The sequence below is a fragment of the Scyliorhinus torazame genome, chromosome 22 (assembly GCF_047496885.1).
Source record: "Scyliorhinus torazame isolate Kashiwa2021f chromosome 22, sScyTor2.1, whole genome shotgun sequence".
NCBI lineage: Eukaryota > Metazoa > Chordata > Chondrichthyes > Carcharhiniformes > Scyliorhinidae > Scyliorhinus > Scyliorhinus torazame.
In genome coordinates this window covers 50,031,388-50,050,735 of record NC_092728.1, presented here as the reverse complement: position 1 = coordinate 50,050,735, position 19,348 = coordinate 50,031,388, and the positions used below count along the sequence as shown (strand labels likewise).

Genomic DNA, 19,348 nt, shown 5'->3' with positions numbered 1-19,348 from the left:
GAGAAATATGAGAATGACTAGAGCGAGGGTAGGTCCGATTAAGGACAGTAGCGGGAGATTGTGTATTGAGTCTGAAGAGATAGGAGAGGTCTTGAACGAGTACTTTTCTTCTGTATTTACAAATGAGAGGGGCCATATTGTTGGAGAGGTCCCTGGTTATAGATGTTTCAATAAGACTGGTAAGCTCGAGGAAATAATTGTTAGGAAAGAAGATGTGTTGGCCATTTTGAAAAACTTGAGGTTAGACAAGTCCCCCGAGCCTGACGGGATATATCCAAGGATTCTATGGGAAGCAAGAGTTGAAATTGCAGAGCCGTTGGCAATGAGCTTTTCGTCTTCACTGTCAACAGGGATGGTACCAGGGGATTGGAGAGTGGCGAATGTTGTGCCCCTGTCCAAAAAAGGGACTAGGGATAACCCTGGGAATTACAGGCCAGTTAGTCTTACTTCGGTGGTAGGCAAAGTAATGGAAAGGGTGCTGAAGGATAGGATTTCGGAGCATCTGGAAAGACACTGCTCGATTAGGGATAGTCAGCACGGATTTGTGAGGGGTAGGTCTTGCCTTAGAAGTCTTATTGAATTCTTTGAGGAGGTGACCAAGCATGTGGATGAAGGTAAAGCAGTGGATGTAGTGTGCATGGATTTTAGTAAGGCATTTGATAAGGTTCCCCATGGTAGGCTTATGCAGAAAGTAAGGAGGCATGGGATAGTGGGAAATTTGGCCAGTTGGATAACGAACTGGCTAACCGATAGAAGTCAGAGTGGTGGTGGATGGCAAATATTCAGCCTGGATCTCAGTTACCAGTGGCGTACCGCAGGGATCAGTTCTGGGTCCTCTGCTGTTTGTGATTTTCATTAATGACTTGGATGAGGGAGTTGGAGGGTGGGTCAGTAAATTTGCAGACGATACGAAGATTGGTGGAGTTGTGGATAGTAAGGAGGGCTGTTGTCGGCTGCAAAGAGACATAGATAGGATGCAGAGCTGGGCTGAGAAGTGGCAGATGGAGTTTAACCCTGAAAAGTGTGAGGTTGTCCATTTTGGAAGGACTAATATGAATGCAGAGTACAGGGTTAACAGTGGAGTTCTTGGCAATGTGGAGGAGCAGAGAGATCTTGGGGTCTATGTTCATACATCTTTGAGAGTTGCCACTCAAGTGGATAGAGCTGTGAAGAAGGCCTATGGTGTGCTAGCGTTAATTAACAGAGGGATTGAATTTAAGAGCCGTGAGGTAATGATGCAGCTGTACAAAACTTTGGTTAGGCCACATTTGGAGTACTGTGTACAGTTCTGGTCGCCTCATTTTAGGAAGGATGTGGAAGCTTTGGAAAAGGTGCAAAGGAGATTTACCAGAATGTTGCCTGGGATGGAGAGTAGGTCTTACGAGGAAAGGTTGAGTGTGCTAGGCCTTTTCTCATTAGAACGGAGAAGGATGAGGGGCGACTTGATAGAGGTTTATAAGATGATCAGGGGAATAGATAGAGTAGACAGTCAGAGACTTTTTCCCCGGGTGGAACAGACCATTACAAGGGGACATAAATTTAAGGTGAATGGTGGAAGGTATAGAGGGGATGTCAGAGGTAGGTTCTTTACCCAGAGAGTAGTGGGGGCATGGAATGCACTGCCTGTGGAAGTAGTTGAGTCGGAAACATTAGGGACGTTCAAGCAGCTATTGGATAGGTACATGGATTACGGTAGAATGATATAGTGTAGATTAATTTGTTCTTAAGGGCAGCACGGTAGCATTCTGGATAGCACAATTGCTTCACAGCTCCAGGGTCCCAGGTTAGATTCCGGCTTGGGTCACTGTCTGTGCGGAGTCTACACGTCCTCCCCGTGTCTGCGTGGGTTTCCTCCCACAGTCCAAAGATGTGCAGGTTAGGTGAATTGGCCATGATAAATTGCCCTTAGTGTCCAAAATTGCCCTTAGTGTTGGGTGGGGTTGCTGGGTTGTGGGGATAGGGTGGAGGTGTTGACCTTGGGTAGGGTGCTCTTTCCAGGAGCCGGTGCAGACTCGATGGGCCGGGTAACCTCCTTCTGCACTGTAAATTCTATGATAATCTCTGATTAATCTAGGACAAACGTTCGGCACAACATCGTGGGCCGAAGGGCCTGTTATGTGCTGTCTTTTTCTATGTTCTATGCCGTATGCCTTCTTGACTACCTTCTCCACCTGTGTTGCCCCTTTCAATGACCTGTGGACCTGTACACCTAGATCTGTCTGACTTTCAATACTCTTGAGGTCATTCACTGTATATTCCCTACCTGCATTAGACCTTCCAAAATGCATTATCTCACATTTGTCCGGATCAAACTCCATCTGCCATCTCTCCGCCCAAGTCTCCAAACAATCTAAATCTTGCTGTATCCTCTGACAGTCCTCATCGCTATCCGCAATTCCACCAAACTTTGTGTCGTCTGCAAACTTACTAATCAGACCAGTTACATTTTCCTCCAAATCATTTATATATACTACAAACAGCAAAGGTCCCAGCACTGATCCCTGCGGAACACCACTAGTCACAGTTCTCCAATTAGAAAAGCATCCTTCCATTGCTACTCTCTGCCTTCTATGACCTAGCCAGTTCTGTATCCACCTTGCCAGCTCACCCCTGAACCCGTGTGACTTCACCTTTCGTACGAGTCTACCATGAGGGACCTTGTCAAAGGCCTTACTGAAGTCCATATAGACAACATCCGCTGCCCTACCTGCATCAATCATCTTTGTGACCTCTTCGAAAAACTCTACCAAGTTAGTGAGACACGACCTCCCCTTCACAAAACCATGCTGCCTTTTACTAATACGTCCATTTGCTTCCAAATGGGAGTAGATCCTGTCTCGAAGAATTCTCTCCTGTAATTTCCCTACCACTGACGTAAGGCTCACTGGCCTGTAGTTCCCTGGATTATCCTTGCTACCCTTCTTAAACAAAGGAACAACATTGACTATTCTCCAGTCCTCCGGGACATCAGTTGAAGACAGTGAGGATCCAAAGATTTCTGTCAAGGCCTCAGCAATTTCCTCTCTAGCCTCCTTCGGTATTCTGGGGTAGATCCCATCCGGCCCTGGGGACTTATCTACCTTAATATTTTTCAAGACGCCCAGCACCTCGTCTTTTTGGATCTCAATGTGACCCAGGCTATCTACACCCCCTTCTCCAGACTCAACATCCACCAATTCCTTCTCTTTGATGAATACTGATGCAAAGTATTCATTTAGTACCTCGCCCATTTCCTCTGGCTCCACACACAGATTCCCTTGCCTATCCTTCAGTGGACCAACCCTTTCCCTTTCTACCCGCTTGCTTTTTATGTACGTGTAAAAAGCCTTGGGATTTTCCTTAACCCTATTTGCGTGACCCCTTCTAGCCCTCCTGACTCCTTGCTTAAGTTCCTTCCTACTTTCCTTATATTCCACATTAAAGCCACCCACGACTACTGTGGTACCCTTATAACATGCCTCTAATTTCCTGCTTAATGCCATCCCCTACCTTACCACTACTGTTTGGAGGCCTGTAGACAACTCCCAATAATCTTTTCTGTCCCCTTGTTGCTTCGTTGGCTCCGCCCAGACTGATTCTACCTCTAAATGATCAAATTGCTTGTCTAGCCTCCAGTATTGGAGGAGCAGAAATGTCTTCCAGCTAAATGTAAGGAATGTAATGAAGACCTAAACCATTGCCACGGAGACTTGCTATTTAATGTTGTGTTGGGGGTCTTTAGAGTTTAACGGATTCCCATCTGGTCAAGCTATTCAACTCACCTTCCAAAGTCTCATCCCTCCCTATCACTGTAATTTCCTCCATCCGTACAACCCTCGATATTCCTCTAATTCTGGCCTTGAACATCCATCATTTTAATTATGCCACTAGTGTGAACAGTGCCTAGGCCCAAGCTCTGGAATGTCCTTGCTTATCCTCTCTGCCTTTCCCATCCTTTAAGATGTCCTTAAAACCTACCTCTGACCAACCTTTTGATTATTGGCTCCAATATCTCCTTATATTAGGTTGGTACCAGATTTTGATTATGCTCTTGCGAAAGCCAGTATGTAAATTCAAGCTGTTTCTGTAGTCATAGACTATTATACATAGTTCTGGGTAATCAGCTCCTGATTTTCCAAGGGATAAACGCACTGCTATGATCAGATCTCACTACTGATGAATTATACGGTTTGGCCACTGACTGACCATAGAATAAAGCAGATCCAGAAACTCATCGTGCATGACATACTGGGCATTTTTCGGGTGGCTCTCCCATATTTTAACTCGGATTGCCCATAAGCCACTAGAACCAGCCTCTAACTCACTCTCAAGTCTAGGTATTCTGTGTATAAGCCATTGCAAACCCTCTATTAGATTGCAGCCTGCAACATATCCTGGATGCACATTATTCTATAAATGATTCACCTGAATTCATAGTTAGATTTCACCTTCTAAGTTATTCTTTTTTTCTTTTTTAAAAATAAATTTAGAGTACCTAATTCATTTTTTTCAATGAAGGGACAAGTTAGCATAGCCAATCCACCTCGCCTGAACAGCTTTGGCTTGTGGGGACGAAACCCACACAAACACGGAGAGAATGTGCAAACTCCACATGGACAGTGACCCAGAGCCGGGATCGAGCCTGGGACCTCAGTGCCGCGAGGCAGCAGTGCTAACCACTGCGCCCTTCTAAGTTATTCTGTATATAAATCATCTAAATCCCCAGATTTGATTTCCTGCTATTATTTATTCCCATTATGTTATTCTATATTTCACCATTCTGAAGCTCAGCTACATTTCAATCCACAATTTGCTTTCATTATTGTCAAATTGAGCAATGTCTCTTCAGACTGTCACGGATAAATTGTGTGCTGCCAAGGCTGTTGTCCTCAATTATAAATAAAATAAATATGTCTAGTGTCCAAAAAAAAGCATTAAAAACTAAACAGAGACCATTTCTCTCATGGGAACTGTGGCAATCATAATTTGCATTGTGCCAAATAAAATACATGAAAATTTCAGGGTTGATCATAAACCAGTCTGGAACAAAATATTACTGCTGCTTGTAAGGCTGGATTTGAATGATTTAATGAATGTTATTCTTTCTGGCATTGTTATAAGAAATGCCCCTGCATCCACCAAGTACTTCGATACACAAAGTATTTCTACTTCCAAGGCATTGTGTACCCATTTGCTTTGCTCATGTGGGCAATGCAGCAAGCTCGGAGAAGTTTTATAACTTGGAAGATAAATGGATTTGCATTTAGCTGTTATTGAGAAGGGTTGCAACTTATTTTGGGTTTTTGAATAGCAATTTTAGAACTATTTCCTGTTACTGCATATATTAGTCAGTGTAGCAACACAATGAATACAGTGATTCAGTGACTTAAAGGTTTTTCTCACATCTCACTCAAGGCATATGTCAAAGTGTTCAACAATAACAATAGGAAATGAGGCACTTTCTAGGAGGATGCTCTGGGATAATGCAAGCGTTTGAAGGTTCGATAGAAAGGATACCTTTAAAATTTACATACTCTTGGAAATTAGTAGTTACCACAGCACTTACTTCCTCCTCCATCATTAGAAAACTCTACAAAGATTGTGTGATTCTCATATCAGCAAGAACGTTTTAGTGTAAGGAGTATTATTCATCAGAGCCACAGATTCATAAAGTCTTGGCAGCACTGGAGGAGGTTATTCGGCCCATTTGTTAGGTGTACACTTAATCCACCTCAGGAAGGTCACTGGGCTTCTAGCCTGTTTGCCTAGTCTTAACTTTAAAGGGTACAAGTAGTCAGCAAGTATACCATGTTTTAAATTCTGTCAATGTGTGACACCTTGATGGAAGAGGCAGACAAGAATATTTGATTTTTCTTGTTCCTGGTTGAACTTCAAAGGAGATTGAATGCACCAAAGAAATGCAGACACTGGATTGAGGTTTGGAAAGAAGCAGAGGAGGTATGAAAGCCTACAACGCAGTTCATAGACACTGTGATTACACAGGATTGCTTGCTGAAGAAACTAGATCGCTATTTGACCAAGTCGTCCGATATCTCCTTCTTTGACTCAACATCGATATTAGTATTTGTTGGATTGCGTTCCATGAAGCAACTTAGGACACTTGACTACATAGATGCAAGTTTTATAGTTGTGCGTGTACGAAAGACGAATACTAAAGTAAAAATAAAAAGTCGCCATAGTTGCCATAGTCCCAGATGAACATAAGCTGCTTTCCCCTTTTTTGGGGGGGGGGGGGGGGGAAGAGAGGAGGAGGAGTTGACTGGTGGTGGTGATGGGCAAGGTTGAGAAAGTGGGGCTCAGCCGGTACGGGAATTGAGCCCGCGATGTTGGCCTCATTCTGCATTACAAATCACTCTGTCCAGCCAACGGAACTAAACCAGCCCCCAACAGTGCAAACTCAACACAGTCATCCAAGAGTGGAATTGAACTACGGTCTCTGGCGTTGTGATGCAGCAGTGCTAACCACTGTGTCACTGTGCCGCCCAGCAGATATATTAATGACCAGGATGGTAAATTCTAAAGAATTGTGAACTGCCGACCTGGAGCTAAAGCAGTATACACTGAAAAACAGATTAGAAATAATACCCAAGGAAGTTGGAACGGAGCTCGAAAGGTGAAGGCCCGTAGCATCACCGTTTCGCTTCTTTGCCCACCAGCAGCCCCCCCCCCCAATTAAAAATTTCACAGATTACCTGCAGTCACAAATATTTTTTCTTTATAAAAATTACCTATACAATTTAACACGCTTTTACTTTTTTTGTAGTTTTGCTTACTTAACGGTGAAACGTTTTGCCGGCACGGATGCTGGAAACACACATCAGAGGGGTGGGCTGAGGAATTAACGTTTCAGGTGGCACATTCTATTCAGAGTCCCTATCCTAGGGTAGTGGATTCTGTATTCACCATCCTTGGACAGCGGCGGAGGTCAGTGTTGAGGCTGGGCCAATGGAAAATATACGATTGCTGGATTTTTGATGATGGGACAGGTTAGCCATGACCGAACTGAATGACAGAATCGGCTCGAGGGACTGAGAGGCCTCTTCTTGTTCCTATTTTCCTAAACATTAGCCCTTGTGTTTCCGCTTTTACATGACAACAGAACGGAGTCTTTTTACCACTTCTGTTTAATTTAAAATTCCCAGCAATTGCAATTTTTTTTACGTCCATCATTATGAGGCACCCCTGCTCTTTTCTTCTAACGATTTGCAAATTTGCATTTAAATTTAGAGATCAGAAACACCATTTAGTATCCACCGGAGGACATAACCGATCCAAATGTGCTGCAGCTTCAAGACTAGGTCAGCACCCTCACAGTGTCAGGGTTACTGACCTTTCTCGCTGCCAAAATGTCACGAGGACAACATTAAAAAGCCTCAATCAAGACTGGAAATGTTTTAAATTTAAATATGGAATGGGCTCTGATCCAAATCAGGTTGTGCCACCAATTAACTCTTCAAAAAGACAGAGATGGATAGACCAAAAATATACACGAGTTACTTAAAAAATATATAGAAAAGACAGATTAACGATTCAAGTATGGATTCTCAGAAATCTGTTCTTTGGGGATCGCGTGTCGTGAGAGAGGGAGCAGTTGCGTTTTCGCGAATTCTGGCTCTGCTCATCTTTCAATCCTTTCCTTTGTCCTGGTGCACATTTCATATTGGCTTTCGCTTGCGTTGTCCATGGAGGTTCCTGATCAGTATAGTGAGAAGAGGAGCTGACATAAATCGTAAAATTTCTTCTTTATTCGTGACAGTCGGAGTGGGCTGGGGTGGGACCCAGCTTGCGCTGGTGCAGTTGCTGCTGAGCAGGCTCTCGCTTTGGCAGTGTTGTGTGTATGCAGATGATGGCCACTATTGAAACGTTGTCTTGGTTCAAGATCTCGGCTCTGCGGTGCAGGTCCTCAGAGCTCACTTTGAAGAATTGTACGTTATCTTTAGAATGGTGGAGGCATAAGAAGGTTTTTGCACTTTCCATGGTGAGGGCCTGCCTCCGTGTCATCAAAACCCTACTGCATGGTGTGTTGTTTATCCTGACGGGTTTGAGAGGTTGGGGCCAGGAAAGGTGTATTCATGGGTTTGGTCCCTGGTGAGATGCGAGTTCGAGAACTGGTTGCCACGTTTTGGTAATCTTGATTTGGAAGCCGGATACCTCCGATTATATGGAGCACAACAATCTTTGAAGCCAGGAGTTGGTTGGGCCCACCGATCACTGGTCCTATATCGCCCTAGTCTTGATGCTGGTCGTGATGGGTTGGAGGTGACCGAGTGGGTCAAATCGTCGACCCCCAGCCAGGGCCTAGGCTATGCACCGCCTGGGGGTCAGAGAGTCGGCACGGTGGAAGTGATGGCGCCTCGTGTTCTGATCGTTGGAATCGGGATCCTGGAGAAATCCTGAAGAGTGCTCGCTGATCTTGGCATATCCTTCATCTGTCCATGTGATGTGGATCTTGTCTTTATCCTGCAATTCTTCTATAATCCACCCTTATGATTATGTTGTTGATCACTTAATAGTTAATGTTGTCCTTTCTCCTACAAGGGAGCGAAAGTTGTGAGTGTGAGGGCGGGTGTTGCCGATTGTCCTGTTATAGCAAAATCATGTTGAGGCAATCATGTGAAGTGTAATATATGCAGCATTTTACTCCTTTGTTGATATTGTGTCTGATAATCCTCGTAGCTGTGGTAGGGGAGTGTTTTGTTTTTAAATCACACCCGATCTTGTTTATAAGAAATAGGAGTGGAATCAGAGCAGGGTGAGGGATGGATGGCTGGCGTTCGTAGGGTTAGTTCTGTTCTTATTGAGATTGAGGGTAAGTTAAAGTTAATTAGTGTCGGGGTTTTTTTTTGGATTTACATATTTTTTTTAATTTTAGGGTATTTGAATTTAATATTCCATGCCTTTATCCTTTGAGGGCCTGGACAGATTTTGGATCTTCGGGAGGACCGAGTTCCTTCTGAATCCTGTGGTCAAGCCACGTTTCACTTGGGTCTCTCACTCTATGGTCCTCTTTTGATGTATTAGAACAAGACGATTTTATAATGACGCACGCAGAGGTGAGATTGGCTAATTGTGGTTGGGTTGTGGAGGAGAGAGATTTCTCTTGGTATCCTTGCTGTGATGGCGGTCAATCGGAGTCAGTTCAGGCGTCTCTCTCCTGGGGGTCTGGACAGGTTTGGGTCCACCTCCGGTTTGGGCTGGAGTGATTATCCTCTTCTTCATAGCATTGGTGGGGATGGAGCATTGCTTCTGGTGGGGTGGGAGAGCTATGGGTTCAGCTGAGGTGCAGGTTTTGAGGTGTGCCGGAGGCCCTGGGGGTATATGTCCTGTATGTCAGGATGTGCTGGGCTAGGCCAGGTCCAGCACTGTGGCGAGTATCCGGTTGCCTTTTGGGGCTTGACGTATCCCTTTTCAAGGGTGCTTGGGGGGCATCCTGGTCAGTTAAGGTTTTGCTTCTTCGGTGCACAGGGGCCCCCGAGGATGAGCCAAGTTCTATGTTTGGTGGATATCGGTTGTTCCCTTTGTACTGTACAAAACAACATAACTGAAATCCACATGGATTACACTACCTGGCGGCATGGTAGCACAGTGGCTAGCACCAGGGCCCCTGGCTTGGGTCACTATCGGGTGCGCAATCTGCACCATCTCCCCGTGTCTGCGTGTGTTTCCTCCGGGTGCTCCAGTTTCCTCCCACAAGTCCAAAGATGTGCAGGTCAGGTGGATTGGCTATGATAAATTGCCCGTGATGTCCAAAGGTTATGCGGGGTTACTGGGTTACGGGTGGAGGTGTGGGCTTCAGTAGGGTGCTCTTTCTGGGGCCTGTGGAAACGCGATGGGCCAAATGGCCTCCTTCTGCACTGTTGATTCTCTGATCTACCTGGAAATTGAAATTTGTAGACTCAATACCACGCAGCACAACAGGAGGTCATTCAGCCCATAGAGTGTGCCGACTCATTGAGGAGTGACCCAATTAGCCCCACTCCCTTGCTCTTTCCTCCTAGCCTTGTAAACGCTTCCTTTTCTGGTATATACACAATTCGCTCCGGAAAGTCACTGCTGAATTACTTGCAGCCGCCTTCCAGGCAGTGCATTCCAGGTCATAAAGTTTAACTGCATAAAAATAAATGTTCATCTCCTCCAATTTTTTGACAACTTTGTTTCCTAGGCTTACTGACACTCCTGCCCAGAGAAACAGTTTTTCTTTACTCTTTATTTACTCTATCATAACCACTTATCATTTTGAACACCTTTTAAATCTTCCCTCAAACCGTCACTATTGGAAAACAAAGCGACTGGGTTAGGTATCAGGACCTGAAACATCATTGAATAGTCTGGAATTTTACTCCATTAGCTTTGGGAGTAAATTAAAAGTTTTGTACAAGTTTCTCGTAGAAGATTACGAGTCAAACAATGGTTTATGATGCAGGAAATTGTGTGAGATTAATGGAAACGACAAGTTCAATGGGTTGAATAAGTATTTCCTATTCCATATTTCTCTTATTTCAGCAACTCAGTGACAATATTAAAAGGGCAAATAAGGAATCTGGCCTGGTGTGTGAAGACTTCATTCAGATCACCTTCACTGATGGAGGCCAAAAGAGTCAATTATAGCTGCACGACAGTGGATCTCTAGAGAAAGGAGGTGGCATGGTGGCAATGTCACTGAACTAGTAATGTAGAGGCCCAGGCTAACCTGCTGGGGTTAAAATCCCACCACAGCGGCTGGTGAAATTTAAATGCAATTAATAAAAATCTGGAACAAAGAACAAAGAACAAAGAAGAACAAAGAAAAATTACAGCACAGGAACAGGCCCTTCGGCCCTCCAAGCCTGCGCCGATCCAGATCCTCTATCTAAAACTGTCACCTATTTTCTAAGGATCTGTATCCCTCTGCTCCCTGCCCATTCATGTATCTGTCCAGATACGTCTTAAATGACGCTATCGTGCCCGCCTCTACCACCTCCGCCAGCAATGCGTTCCAGGCACCCACCACCCTCTGCGTAAAGAACTTTCCACGCATATCTCCCTTAAACTTTTCCCCTCTCACCTTGAACTCGTGACACCTAGTAATCGAGTCCCCCACTCTGGGAAAAAGCTTCTTGCTATCCACACTGTCTATACCTCTCATGATTTTGAAGACCTCAATGAGGTCCCCCCTCAACCTCAGTCTTTCTCTTGAAAATAATCCTAATCTACTCAACCTCTCTTCATAGCTAGCGCCCTCCATACCAGGCAACATCCTGGTGAACCTCCTCTGCACCTTCTCCTAAGCATCCACATCCTTTTGGTAATGTGGCGACCAGAACTATACGCAGTATTCCAAATGTGGCCGAACCAAAGTCCTATACAACTGTAACATGACCTGCCAACTCTTGTATTCAATACCCCTTCCGATGAAGGAAAGCATGCCGTGTCTTCTTGACCACTCTATCGACCTGCGCAGCCACCTTCAGGGTACAATGGACCTGAACACCCAGATCTCTCCGTACATGAATTTTCCCCAGGGCTTTTTCATTTACCGTATAGTTCGCTCTTGAATTGGATCTTCCAAAATGCATCACCTCGCATTTGCCTGGATTGAACTCCATCTGCCATTTCTCCGCCCAACTCTCCAATCTATCTATATTTTGCTGTATTCTCTGACAGTCCCCTTCACTATCTGCTACTCCACCAATCTTGGTGTCATCTGCAAGCTTGCTAATCAGTCCACCTATACCTTCCTCCAGATCATTTATGTATATCACAAATAACAGTGGTCCCAGCACGGATCCCTGTGGAACACCACTGGTCACAGTTCTCCATTTGAGGAAATCCTTTCCACTACTACTCTCTGTCTCCTGTTGCCCAGCCAGTTCTTTATCCATCTAGCTAGTACACCCTGGACCCCATGAGACTTCACTTTCTCCATCAGCTTATCATGGGGAACCTTATCAAATGCCTTACTGAAGTCCATGTATATAACATCTACAGCCCTTCCCTCATCTTTGTCACTTCCTCAAAGAATTCTATTAAGTTGGTAAGACATGACCTTCCCTACACAAAATCATGTTGCCTATCACTGATAAGCCCATTTTCTTCCAAATGGGAATAAATCCTATCCCTCAGTATCTTCTCCAGCAGCTTCCCTACCACTGACGTCAGGCTTACCGGTCGATAATTACCTGAAAAGCTACTCTCAGTAATAGTGACCATTAACCCATTGTCAATTGTCACAAAAGCCATCTGGTTCACTGATGTCCTTTAGGGAAGGAAATCAATCTCAGAGGCTGCACGGTAGCACATTGGTTAGCACTGTCGCTTCACAGCGCCAGGGTCCCAGGTTAGATTCTCATCTTGGGTCACTGTCTTGTGCGGAGTCTGCATGTTCTCCCTGTGTCTGTGTGGGTTTCCTCCGGGTTCTCTGGTTTCCTCCCACAAGTCCTGAAAGACGTGCTGTTAGGTGAATTAAACATTCTGAATTCTCTCTGTGTACCCGAACAGGTGCCAGAGAGTGGCGACTAGGGGATTTTCACAGTAACTTCATTGCAGTGTTAATGTAAGCCTACTTGTGACAATAAAGATTCTTATAGATTTAAAATGAATGATTGATCCAATCGGTTTGTGAAACAGCGTTTCAATCTTATCTCCTCATTTCGCTTGTGAAAAGTTTGGCTCTAAGTTTTAGACTATGTCCCTTGTTCTAGACTGCCCAACTGGTGGAAATAGTTTTTCTCTATCTGTCCCCCTTAAATAACCATTGTTCAAATCCCCCCTTAATCTTCTAAATTCCATGAAATATAACCTGTGTAACCTCTCACTGGAATGAGGGGAGAAAGAATTCATTAAGAGTTGACAAAGGCAGAATCAAACAAAAGACAAACAACTGCCAGGAATGACGGCTACATTTATTTTTAAAACAATTTGAGAACAAAGCATTTTCTCAAAATACAATTTGAAGTGGATAGCACATTGATTGTGACTGCAATACAAGTTATGGACTAAAAGATTAAATAAAACAAAGCACCTACTTCAGAGCTACAGGGAGGAATGACAGAGAGAAACATCTTCACTCTAGTTAATCAACACTGAGACCAGATTGCCTGTAGCAGGCCTGATACAATTCGTTTGTGGTCAATCATAGCTATACAAGGCAGACATTTGTGCCATGAATCCTGATATATCAATCAATCTGAAAACATCAGCATGTCATAGTGCCAGCAGTGATCACGCTCTATTCAAAGAGTACCGGGTGTAAGAAATGTACAACTGCTGGGTCTCTGATCTGCATATGCCACAGTTTGGACAAATTGACCAAATGGCCTTTACTCCTCCCAAAGATTCATATTAACCTAAGTTCTAACTGTACACGGTCTAATGTGTTTGCCCCGCCATCCACATGCACTGACTCAAGGGAGGGAAGACAGCTGCAACTGGAGTGAGAGAAGGTCTAGCTTCAACACCGAGTCATAACCGGAGAGCAGGATAAGGCTGCTCTATTACATCTCAGACTTCACAAACATAAAGGGTAGCCACTGGAGAACCTGATGGTGGGGCAAGGAGACAAGGGGTGGAGAGATATTCTGACAAACACTCACTGGGGTCAGGGAAATAGTTCTTCAATATTAAATAAAAACCTCAATAAACCTCTTAAAGGTACAACAATAGAGCAAAGTATTGAGGATACGAGACCTCTAACCCTTAAGGGGTTTTCTCCTAGCCCCAATGAGTTAAACTCTCCAGAGTTCCAACTTCTCCATAACCCCTTCATTTATAAACCGATATTTGTCGATTTTAACAAAGTTGCCGTAAAGAAATTAACAGAAGCTCAGGATTTATCCTCAACTGGCATCAGTAATCAATGAAAAATGTGTTCTTTCGGGAATGTTTCAGGACATAAGAAATCAAAGCTAGAGTCGGCCATTTGGTCCCTCATTCAATAAGATAGAGGTTGATTTGATCATGGCCTAAATGTCACTTTCCTGCCACAACCCACAAATATACAGCCCCCCCAACCCACAAATATACCTTCAACCCTTTTGCGGATCAAAAATCTGACCATCTCAGCCATATTGAATGACACAGCCTCCACCGCTCTCTGGGCAAGAGAATTCCAAAGGTTCTCAACCGTCAGAGAACAAGGTCCTCACCTTTGTCTTAAAAGGGAGAGGAGACCCCTTAGTTGAAATTGTGTCACTTAGTTTAGATTCCCCACAAGGGGAAACACCCTCTCAGCGGCTAATCTGTCAAATGCCCTCAGAACCTTGTATGCTTCAATAAGATTACTTCTCATTCTTCTAAACTCCAATGAGTATCGGCCCAACCTGCTCAATCTTTCCTCATAAGACAACCCCTTCATTCCAACAATAAAAACTTAGTGAACTTTTTCTGAACTACCTACAATGAAAGTATATACCTCCTTAAATGAGGCAAAACTGTACTCATTACTCCAGGTATGGTCTCACCATCGCCCGGTACAGTTGTAGCATAACTTCACTACTTTTATACTTACAATAAGGTCAACATCCCATTTGCCTTCCTAATTACTTGCCGTTCCTGCATGTTAACATTTTGTGATTCATGTACTGTACAAGGACACCCAGACCCCACGGTACAGCATTCTGCAGTCGCCCTCTATTTAAATAATATTCTGCTTTTTTATTCTTCCTGCCAAAGTGAATAACCTCAAATTTTCCCACATTATGTTCCACCTGCCAAACTTTTGCCTACTTTATCTCAGTTTTCAGACTCTTTGCATCCTCCTCACAACTTCTTTCACGCCTATCTCTCTGTTCTTAGCAAATCATTCTGGCTTTAAGATTCCATCTTTTCAAAATCCCCACGTACACCAGTACAGGAGAACTCAAGTACAGAAGAACTCAGATTTAATAAATTGGATCATACCCATTTCCAGACTTAAATCAGATCTACAGATCTGAATGCAGGATTCACTAGTAGCACAAATACAGTACCTTTTGGATATCAACCTCAGCCGTACGCTTGCTTTGTGTGTGGAAGAGCCCAGGCAACAGAAATAACTCTGGTATTTTCAAAGATTATACTGGGTATTGGTTTCTGTGAAGCACCATGACCCCAAACAGGATCTTGGTGCCCAGGTCAGTGATTCTGCAAGTGTTACACTTCAGCACGAGCAGATGTAAAATGAGATGCAAGTTATTCATAAGCCGATGCACAAGGCTAGCATGCTTTTTAAAAAAATGAATTTAGAATGCCCAATTCTTTTTTTTTTCCCCAATTAAGGGGCAATTTAGCGAGGCCAATTCACCTACCCTGCACATCTTTTTGGGTTGTGGGGGGTGAGACCTATGCAAACATGAAACTTCACACGGACAGTGACTTGAGGCCGGGATCGAAACTGGGTTCTCGGCGCCGTGAGGCAGCAGTGCTAACCACTGCGCCACCGTGCTGCCCACAAGGCTCGCATGCTTAAAGAAAATGGATCCATTAACCTTATCATGCAGTAATCCATTTGAAGACAATCATCGGTGGATTCTTTTCCCATGGCCATTCATTTTGGAGCTCTGTGCACAAAAAATCTGGGTGACAGGGTCTCTGGATTACTATATTAGTCCAGTGACAATACTACTACGCACCACTTTTCATACTTAAAGAACAACAGTCACAGCATTTATTCACAAATCAACTTGAACTTCAGCTTTTAAATAAGGAGGTGAGTTTTGTACCTGTTTCCAAACTGTGCGCTGAGACATCACTTCCTCGGCTCACTTTCTCGAAATGATCTTCATCCATCCCAGAGATATTATGCTGTCGCTTGACCATTTTACTGGGGCTGGACGGAGTGATGCCAGACAGGGACACTAAGGGGATAGCTTGGCTCTCCTGCAGCAAGTGAAGCGTTGACCAGAATCATAATTACCCACAATTTGCACATTCACAATAAAGAAATCCCTTCACGCACGCAATTAAACATATGCAAGGCAGTGGAGCATTGGCATCAAATCTGGTTCCTCACTTCCAGAATGTTATGCGCCCATGATGTTCCCAGGAACCAATACCCAAAGCCTAATCTTAGTAGCTCATTTCATTAGCTGGTAAGTGAATACAGTGAGGGAAATTAGGGTATCTCCTCATGAGGAATTTCAAGAAACATCATCATATCCAAACCTTCAACACATTTTTCAACAAATTAACTGAGTCATATTCTAAGCTTTTACAGTAGTTGAGTGACTTAATGGATCAGATGACATCCTTTTAGATACAAACCTCAAGACAGAATCTTTCCCAGACTGATGCATTTGCTTTGATCGCTGAGATGAGTAGTTGGAACTAAGCCTCTCACCAAAATTCCTTCACTGAAGCCCTCATTATTATTCAAAATTAAGAAGGAGAGAGAAAGCTGGAGACAAAACATATGCAGGATTTATGTGGGGATGCACACTGCTTCAGTGCTGTGTTTTTCCTGAGGATGAGTGGAGATGGTTTTAGCCCTGCTCAATTCTGATGGGCAGCACGATCACCGTCAGGTATTAAACAGCCCAATTATATTAAGGTAGCACAAATTAAATAGAAAAATTAACATTTCAGGAATAAATGAATTTCTACTTCTGGTTGATGTGAATTAATTGCATGAAGTACTTTACCCCAATCTCACCTGAACCATGAATCATAGTTTCCAGCTCATTTAAAACATTTACTCTCATCTCTTCCATCCACCTTCTCAAACTGTATTAAACAGGTTGTACAGCCCAGGGCATTAGAATTAGTAGGTGGAAACGATTAGCAATGCATCTGGACGCTAAGTAGATTTGGGATCATTGGAAAGCTGAATTTATAGATGTTTTAAAAGAACATCGTGACCGACCACTGCGGACTCAATCCTTTAGAAACTCACAGCAAACTGTTTTACTGAGCCAGTGCGTGTGCGTGCACTCTCGTATGGGAATGCAATGGGTGGGTGGAGGCAGGAGTATGTTTCTTCAAATTATTTTCTGGTGTCTGTCACTAAATTTCCAAGTGCTCCCTTAATCAACAAGCTGCCCCCTTCCAAGGAAGACTCTGAACTTTCCACAAGTCTGTGGAAACTGACAGTGTGCTGCGACTTGGCCAACTTCACCAAACTTTCATGCTTGCAATCCTAAAAGGTAGAAGCTCAGCTATACTAGGCCGTTGAATAGTGGAGAAGGCTGAGGAGCTAAATGGACTAATCCTGTCCCTGTGTTACTAGTTCCCTATAGCTCTTCTCAGTAATTAAAAAATTTTTTTTTTTTTTTTAAAGACGTCCTTTATTTCTTTGTTTCCTTCCATTATGCACCCTGTACATATTGCATTTGCCATCCAACCATCGCGTCATCTTCACCAGAGATCATTTTAGGTACTTTCCTCTGTCCGTGCTATTTGCGTCTGTTTTGCACCCGCAGAATTTTGCTTTTTGGTTCAAGATAAGTGGGCAGCATGGTAGCATTGTGGTTAGCACAATCGCTTCACAGCTCCAGGGTCCCAGGTTCGATTCCGGTTTGGGTCACTGTCTGTGCGGAGTCTGCACATCCTCCCCGTGTGTGCGTGGGTTTCCTCCGGGTGCTCCGGTTTCCTCCCACAGTCCAAAGATGTGCAGGTTAGGTTGATTGGCCATGATAAATTGCCCTTAGTGTCCAAAATTGCCCTTAGTGTTGGGTGGGGTTACTGGGTTATGGGGATAGGGGGGAGGTGTTGCCCTTGGGTAGGGTGCTCTTTCCAAGAGCCGGTGCAGACTTGATGGGCCGAATGGCCTCCTTCTGCACTGTAAATTCTATGATCTATGATCTATGATCTATAAGGTAGCTGCACTCAAAAGAAAAGCCACTAATTTACATTGGCTGAACTGTTCGAATTAGGTTTTAATTGCCTTAAATTCTACAAACTCACTGTTGCTTTGGGGATCAAATTCATCAATCCAATATTTTTCCATGTAACCTGTACATCAGTAGCTTGCTAACGGAACTTTATACATTATTGATGTGACCATACTTCAAATATTATGTACAGTCCTGCTCACCACATTACAAAAAGGATATTGCAGCTAATGAAATGCTACAGAAGAGGGCACCCAGAATGATTGAGAGGAAGGCAGAATTGGATTGAGGAGCAATTATGTAAATTGAGCATGTTCTCAATGGAATAATAGAAGGTTGAGTGGCGATATGATTGCTGTTATTCAGATTCAGCGGGGACTAGATAATCTAGACCATGATGAGCTATTTCACCTTGCTCAGAACAATAGAAGCAAAGGACACAGCCTGCATTTGAATTCAGCAAGCAAGAATTTGCTGCAGAAACAACAGTGGGTGCTAACACCCCTCACTGTTACTTATGTGCAAATAGGAACATAGGAATTAGGAGAAGTAGGCAATTCAGCCCTTTGAGCCGACTCTGCTATTCAATCAGATCATGGCTGATCTCTTTCTGGTCTCAAGTCCACCTCCTTACCTATCCCCCATATCCCTTTAACCCATTTTTAAAAATCAGAAATATATCTACCTCCCTCTTGAAACCATTTAATGATTTGGACTCCATCTCACTATGGGACAGCGACGTCCACATATTCATCCTCTGCCAGAAGTAGTTCCTACTCAGCTCAGTTTTAAATCCACCCCCTCTCAACCTATATCTGTGACCTTTTGTTCCAAATTGCCCCACAAGGGGTAACATTTGGTCTACATTTACTTTATCAATCCCTTTTAGTATTTTATACACCTCAATCAGTTCCCCCTCATCCTTCTAAACTCCAGCGAGTACAAGCCCAAACTATTTAATCTCTCCTCATACGTCAACCCTTTCATCCCCGGAATCAATCTGGTGAACCTCCTCTGAACTGCCTGCAATGCCACCACATCCTTCCTCAAATAAGGAGGCCAAAACTTGACACAATACTCCAGATGTGGTCTCACCAACACCCGAAACAACTGCAACAACACTTCTCTACTTTTATACTCCAGTCCTTTTGCAATAAACGGCAACACGCCATTTGCCTTTCTTGGTACATTCTGTACCTGCATTCTGCGATTCATGAACAAAGACACCCAGATCCCTCTGCCCAGACGCATTTCGAATCTGTTTCCATTTAGATAATAATTTGCCTTTCTAAATGGATAACCTTAGTTATCCACATTAAACTCCATCTGCCAAATTTTGGCCCAAATTCCTAGCCTATCTATATCAGTCTATAAAATCTCTATCTCCTCTTCATTGCCTTTTTTTCCACCTATTTTAGTATCATCCACAAATTTTTCTTTGTTACACTCTGTCCCTGCTTGCAGATTGCAATATAGATTGTAAACAGTTGAGGTCCCAGGACTGAACCCTGCGGCACCCCGCTAGTTACAGTTTGCCAGCCAGAGAAGCACCCATAAAACCTGAC

The 19,348-nt window shown here is 43.8% G+C and overlaps 1 protein-coding gene across 3 annotated transcripts in view; it reads right to left on the bottom strand.

Annotated features, from left to right (window-relative positions):
* Window positions 1–19,348, bottom strand: part of pnpla7b (patatin-like phospholipase domain containing 7b) — a 473,312-nt gene that overhangs the window by 357,324 nt on the left and 96,640 nt on the right. For all 3 annotated transcript variants that reach the window (XM_072488205.1, XM_072488203.1, XM_072488204.1), the window contains one exon: window positions 15,678–15,834. In XM_072488205.1, coding sequence (XP_072344306.1) covers window positions 15,678–15,834 — 157 coding nt within the window. The remainder of the gene's footprint in view (window positions 1–15,677; window positions 15,835–19,348) is intronic.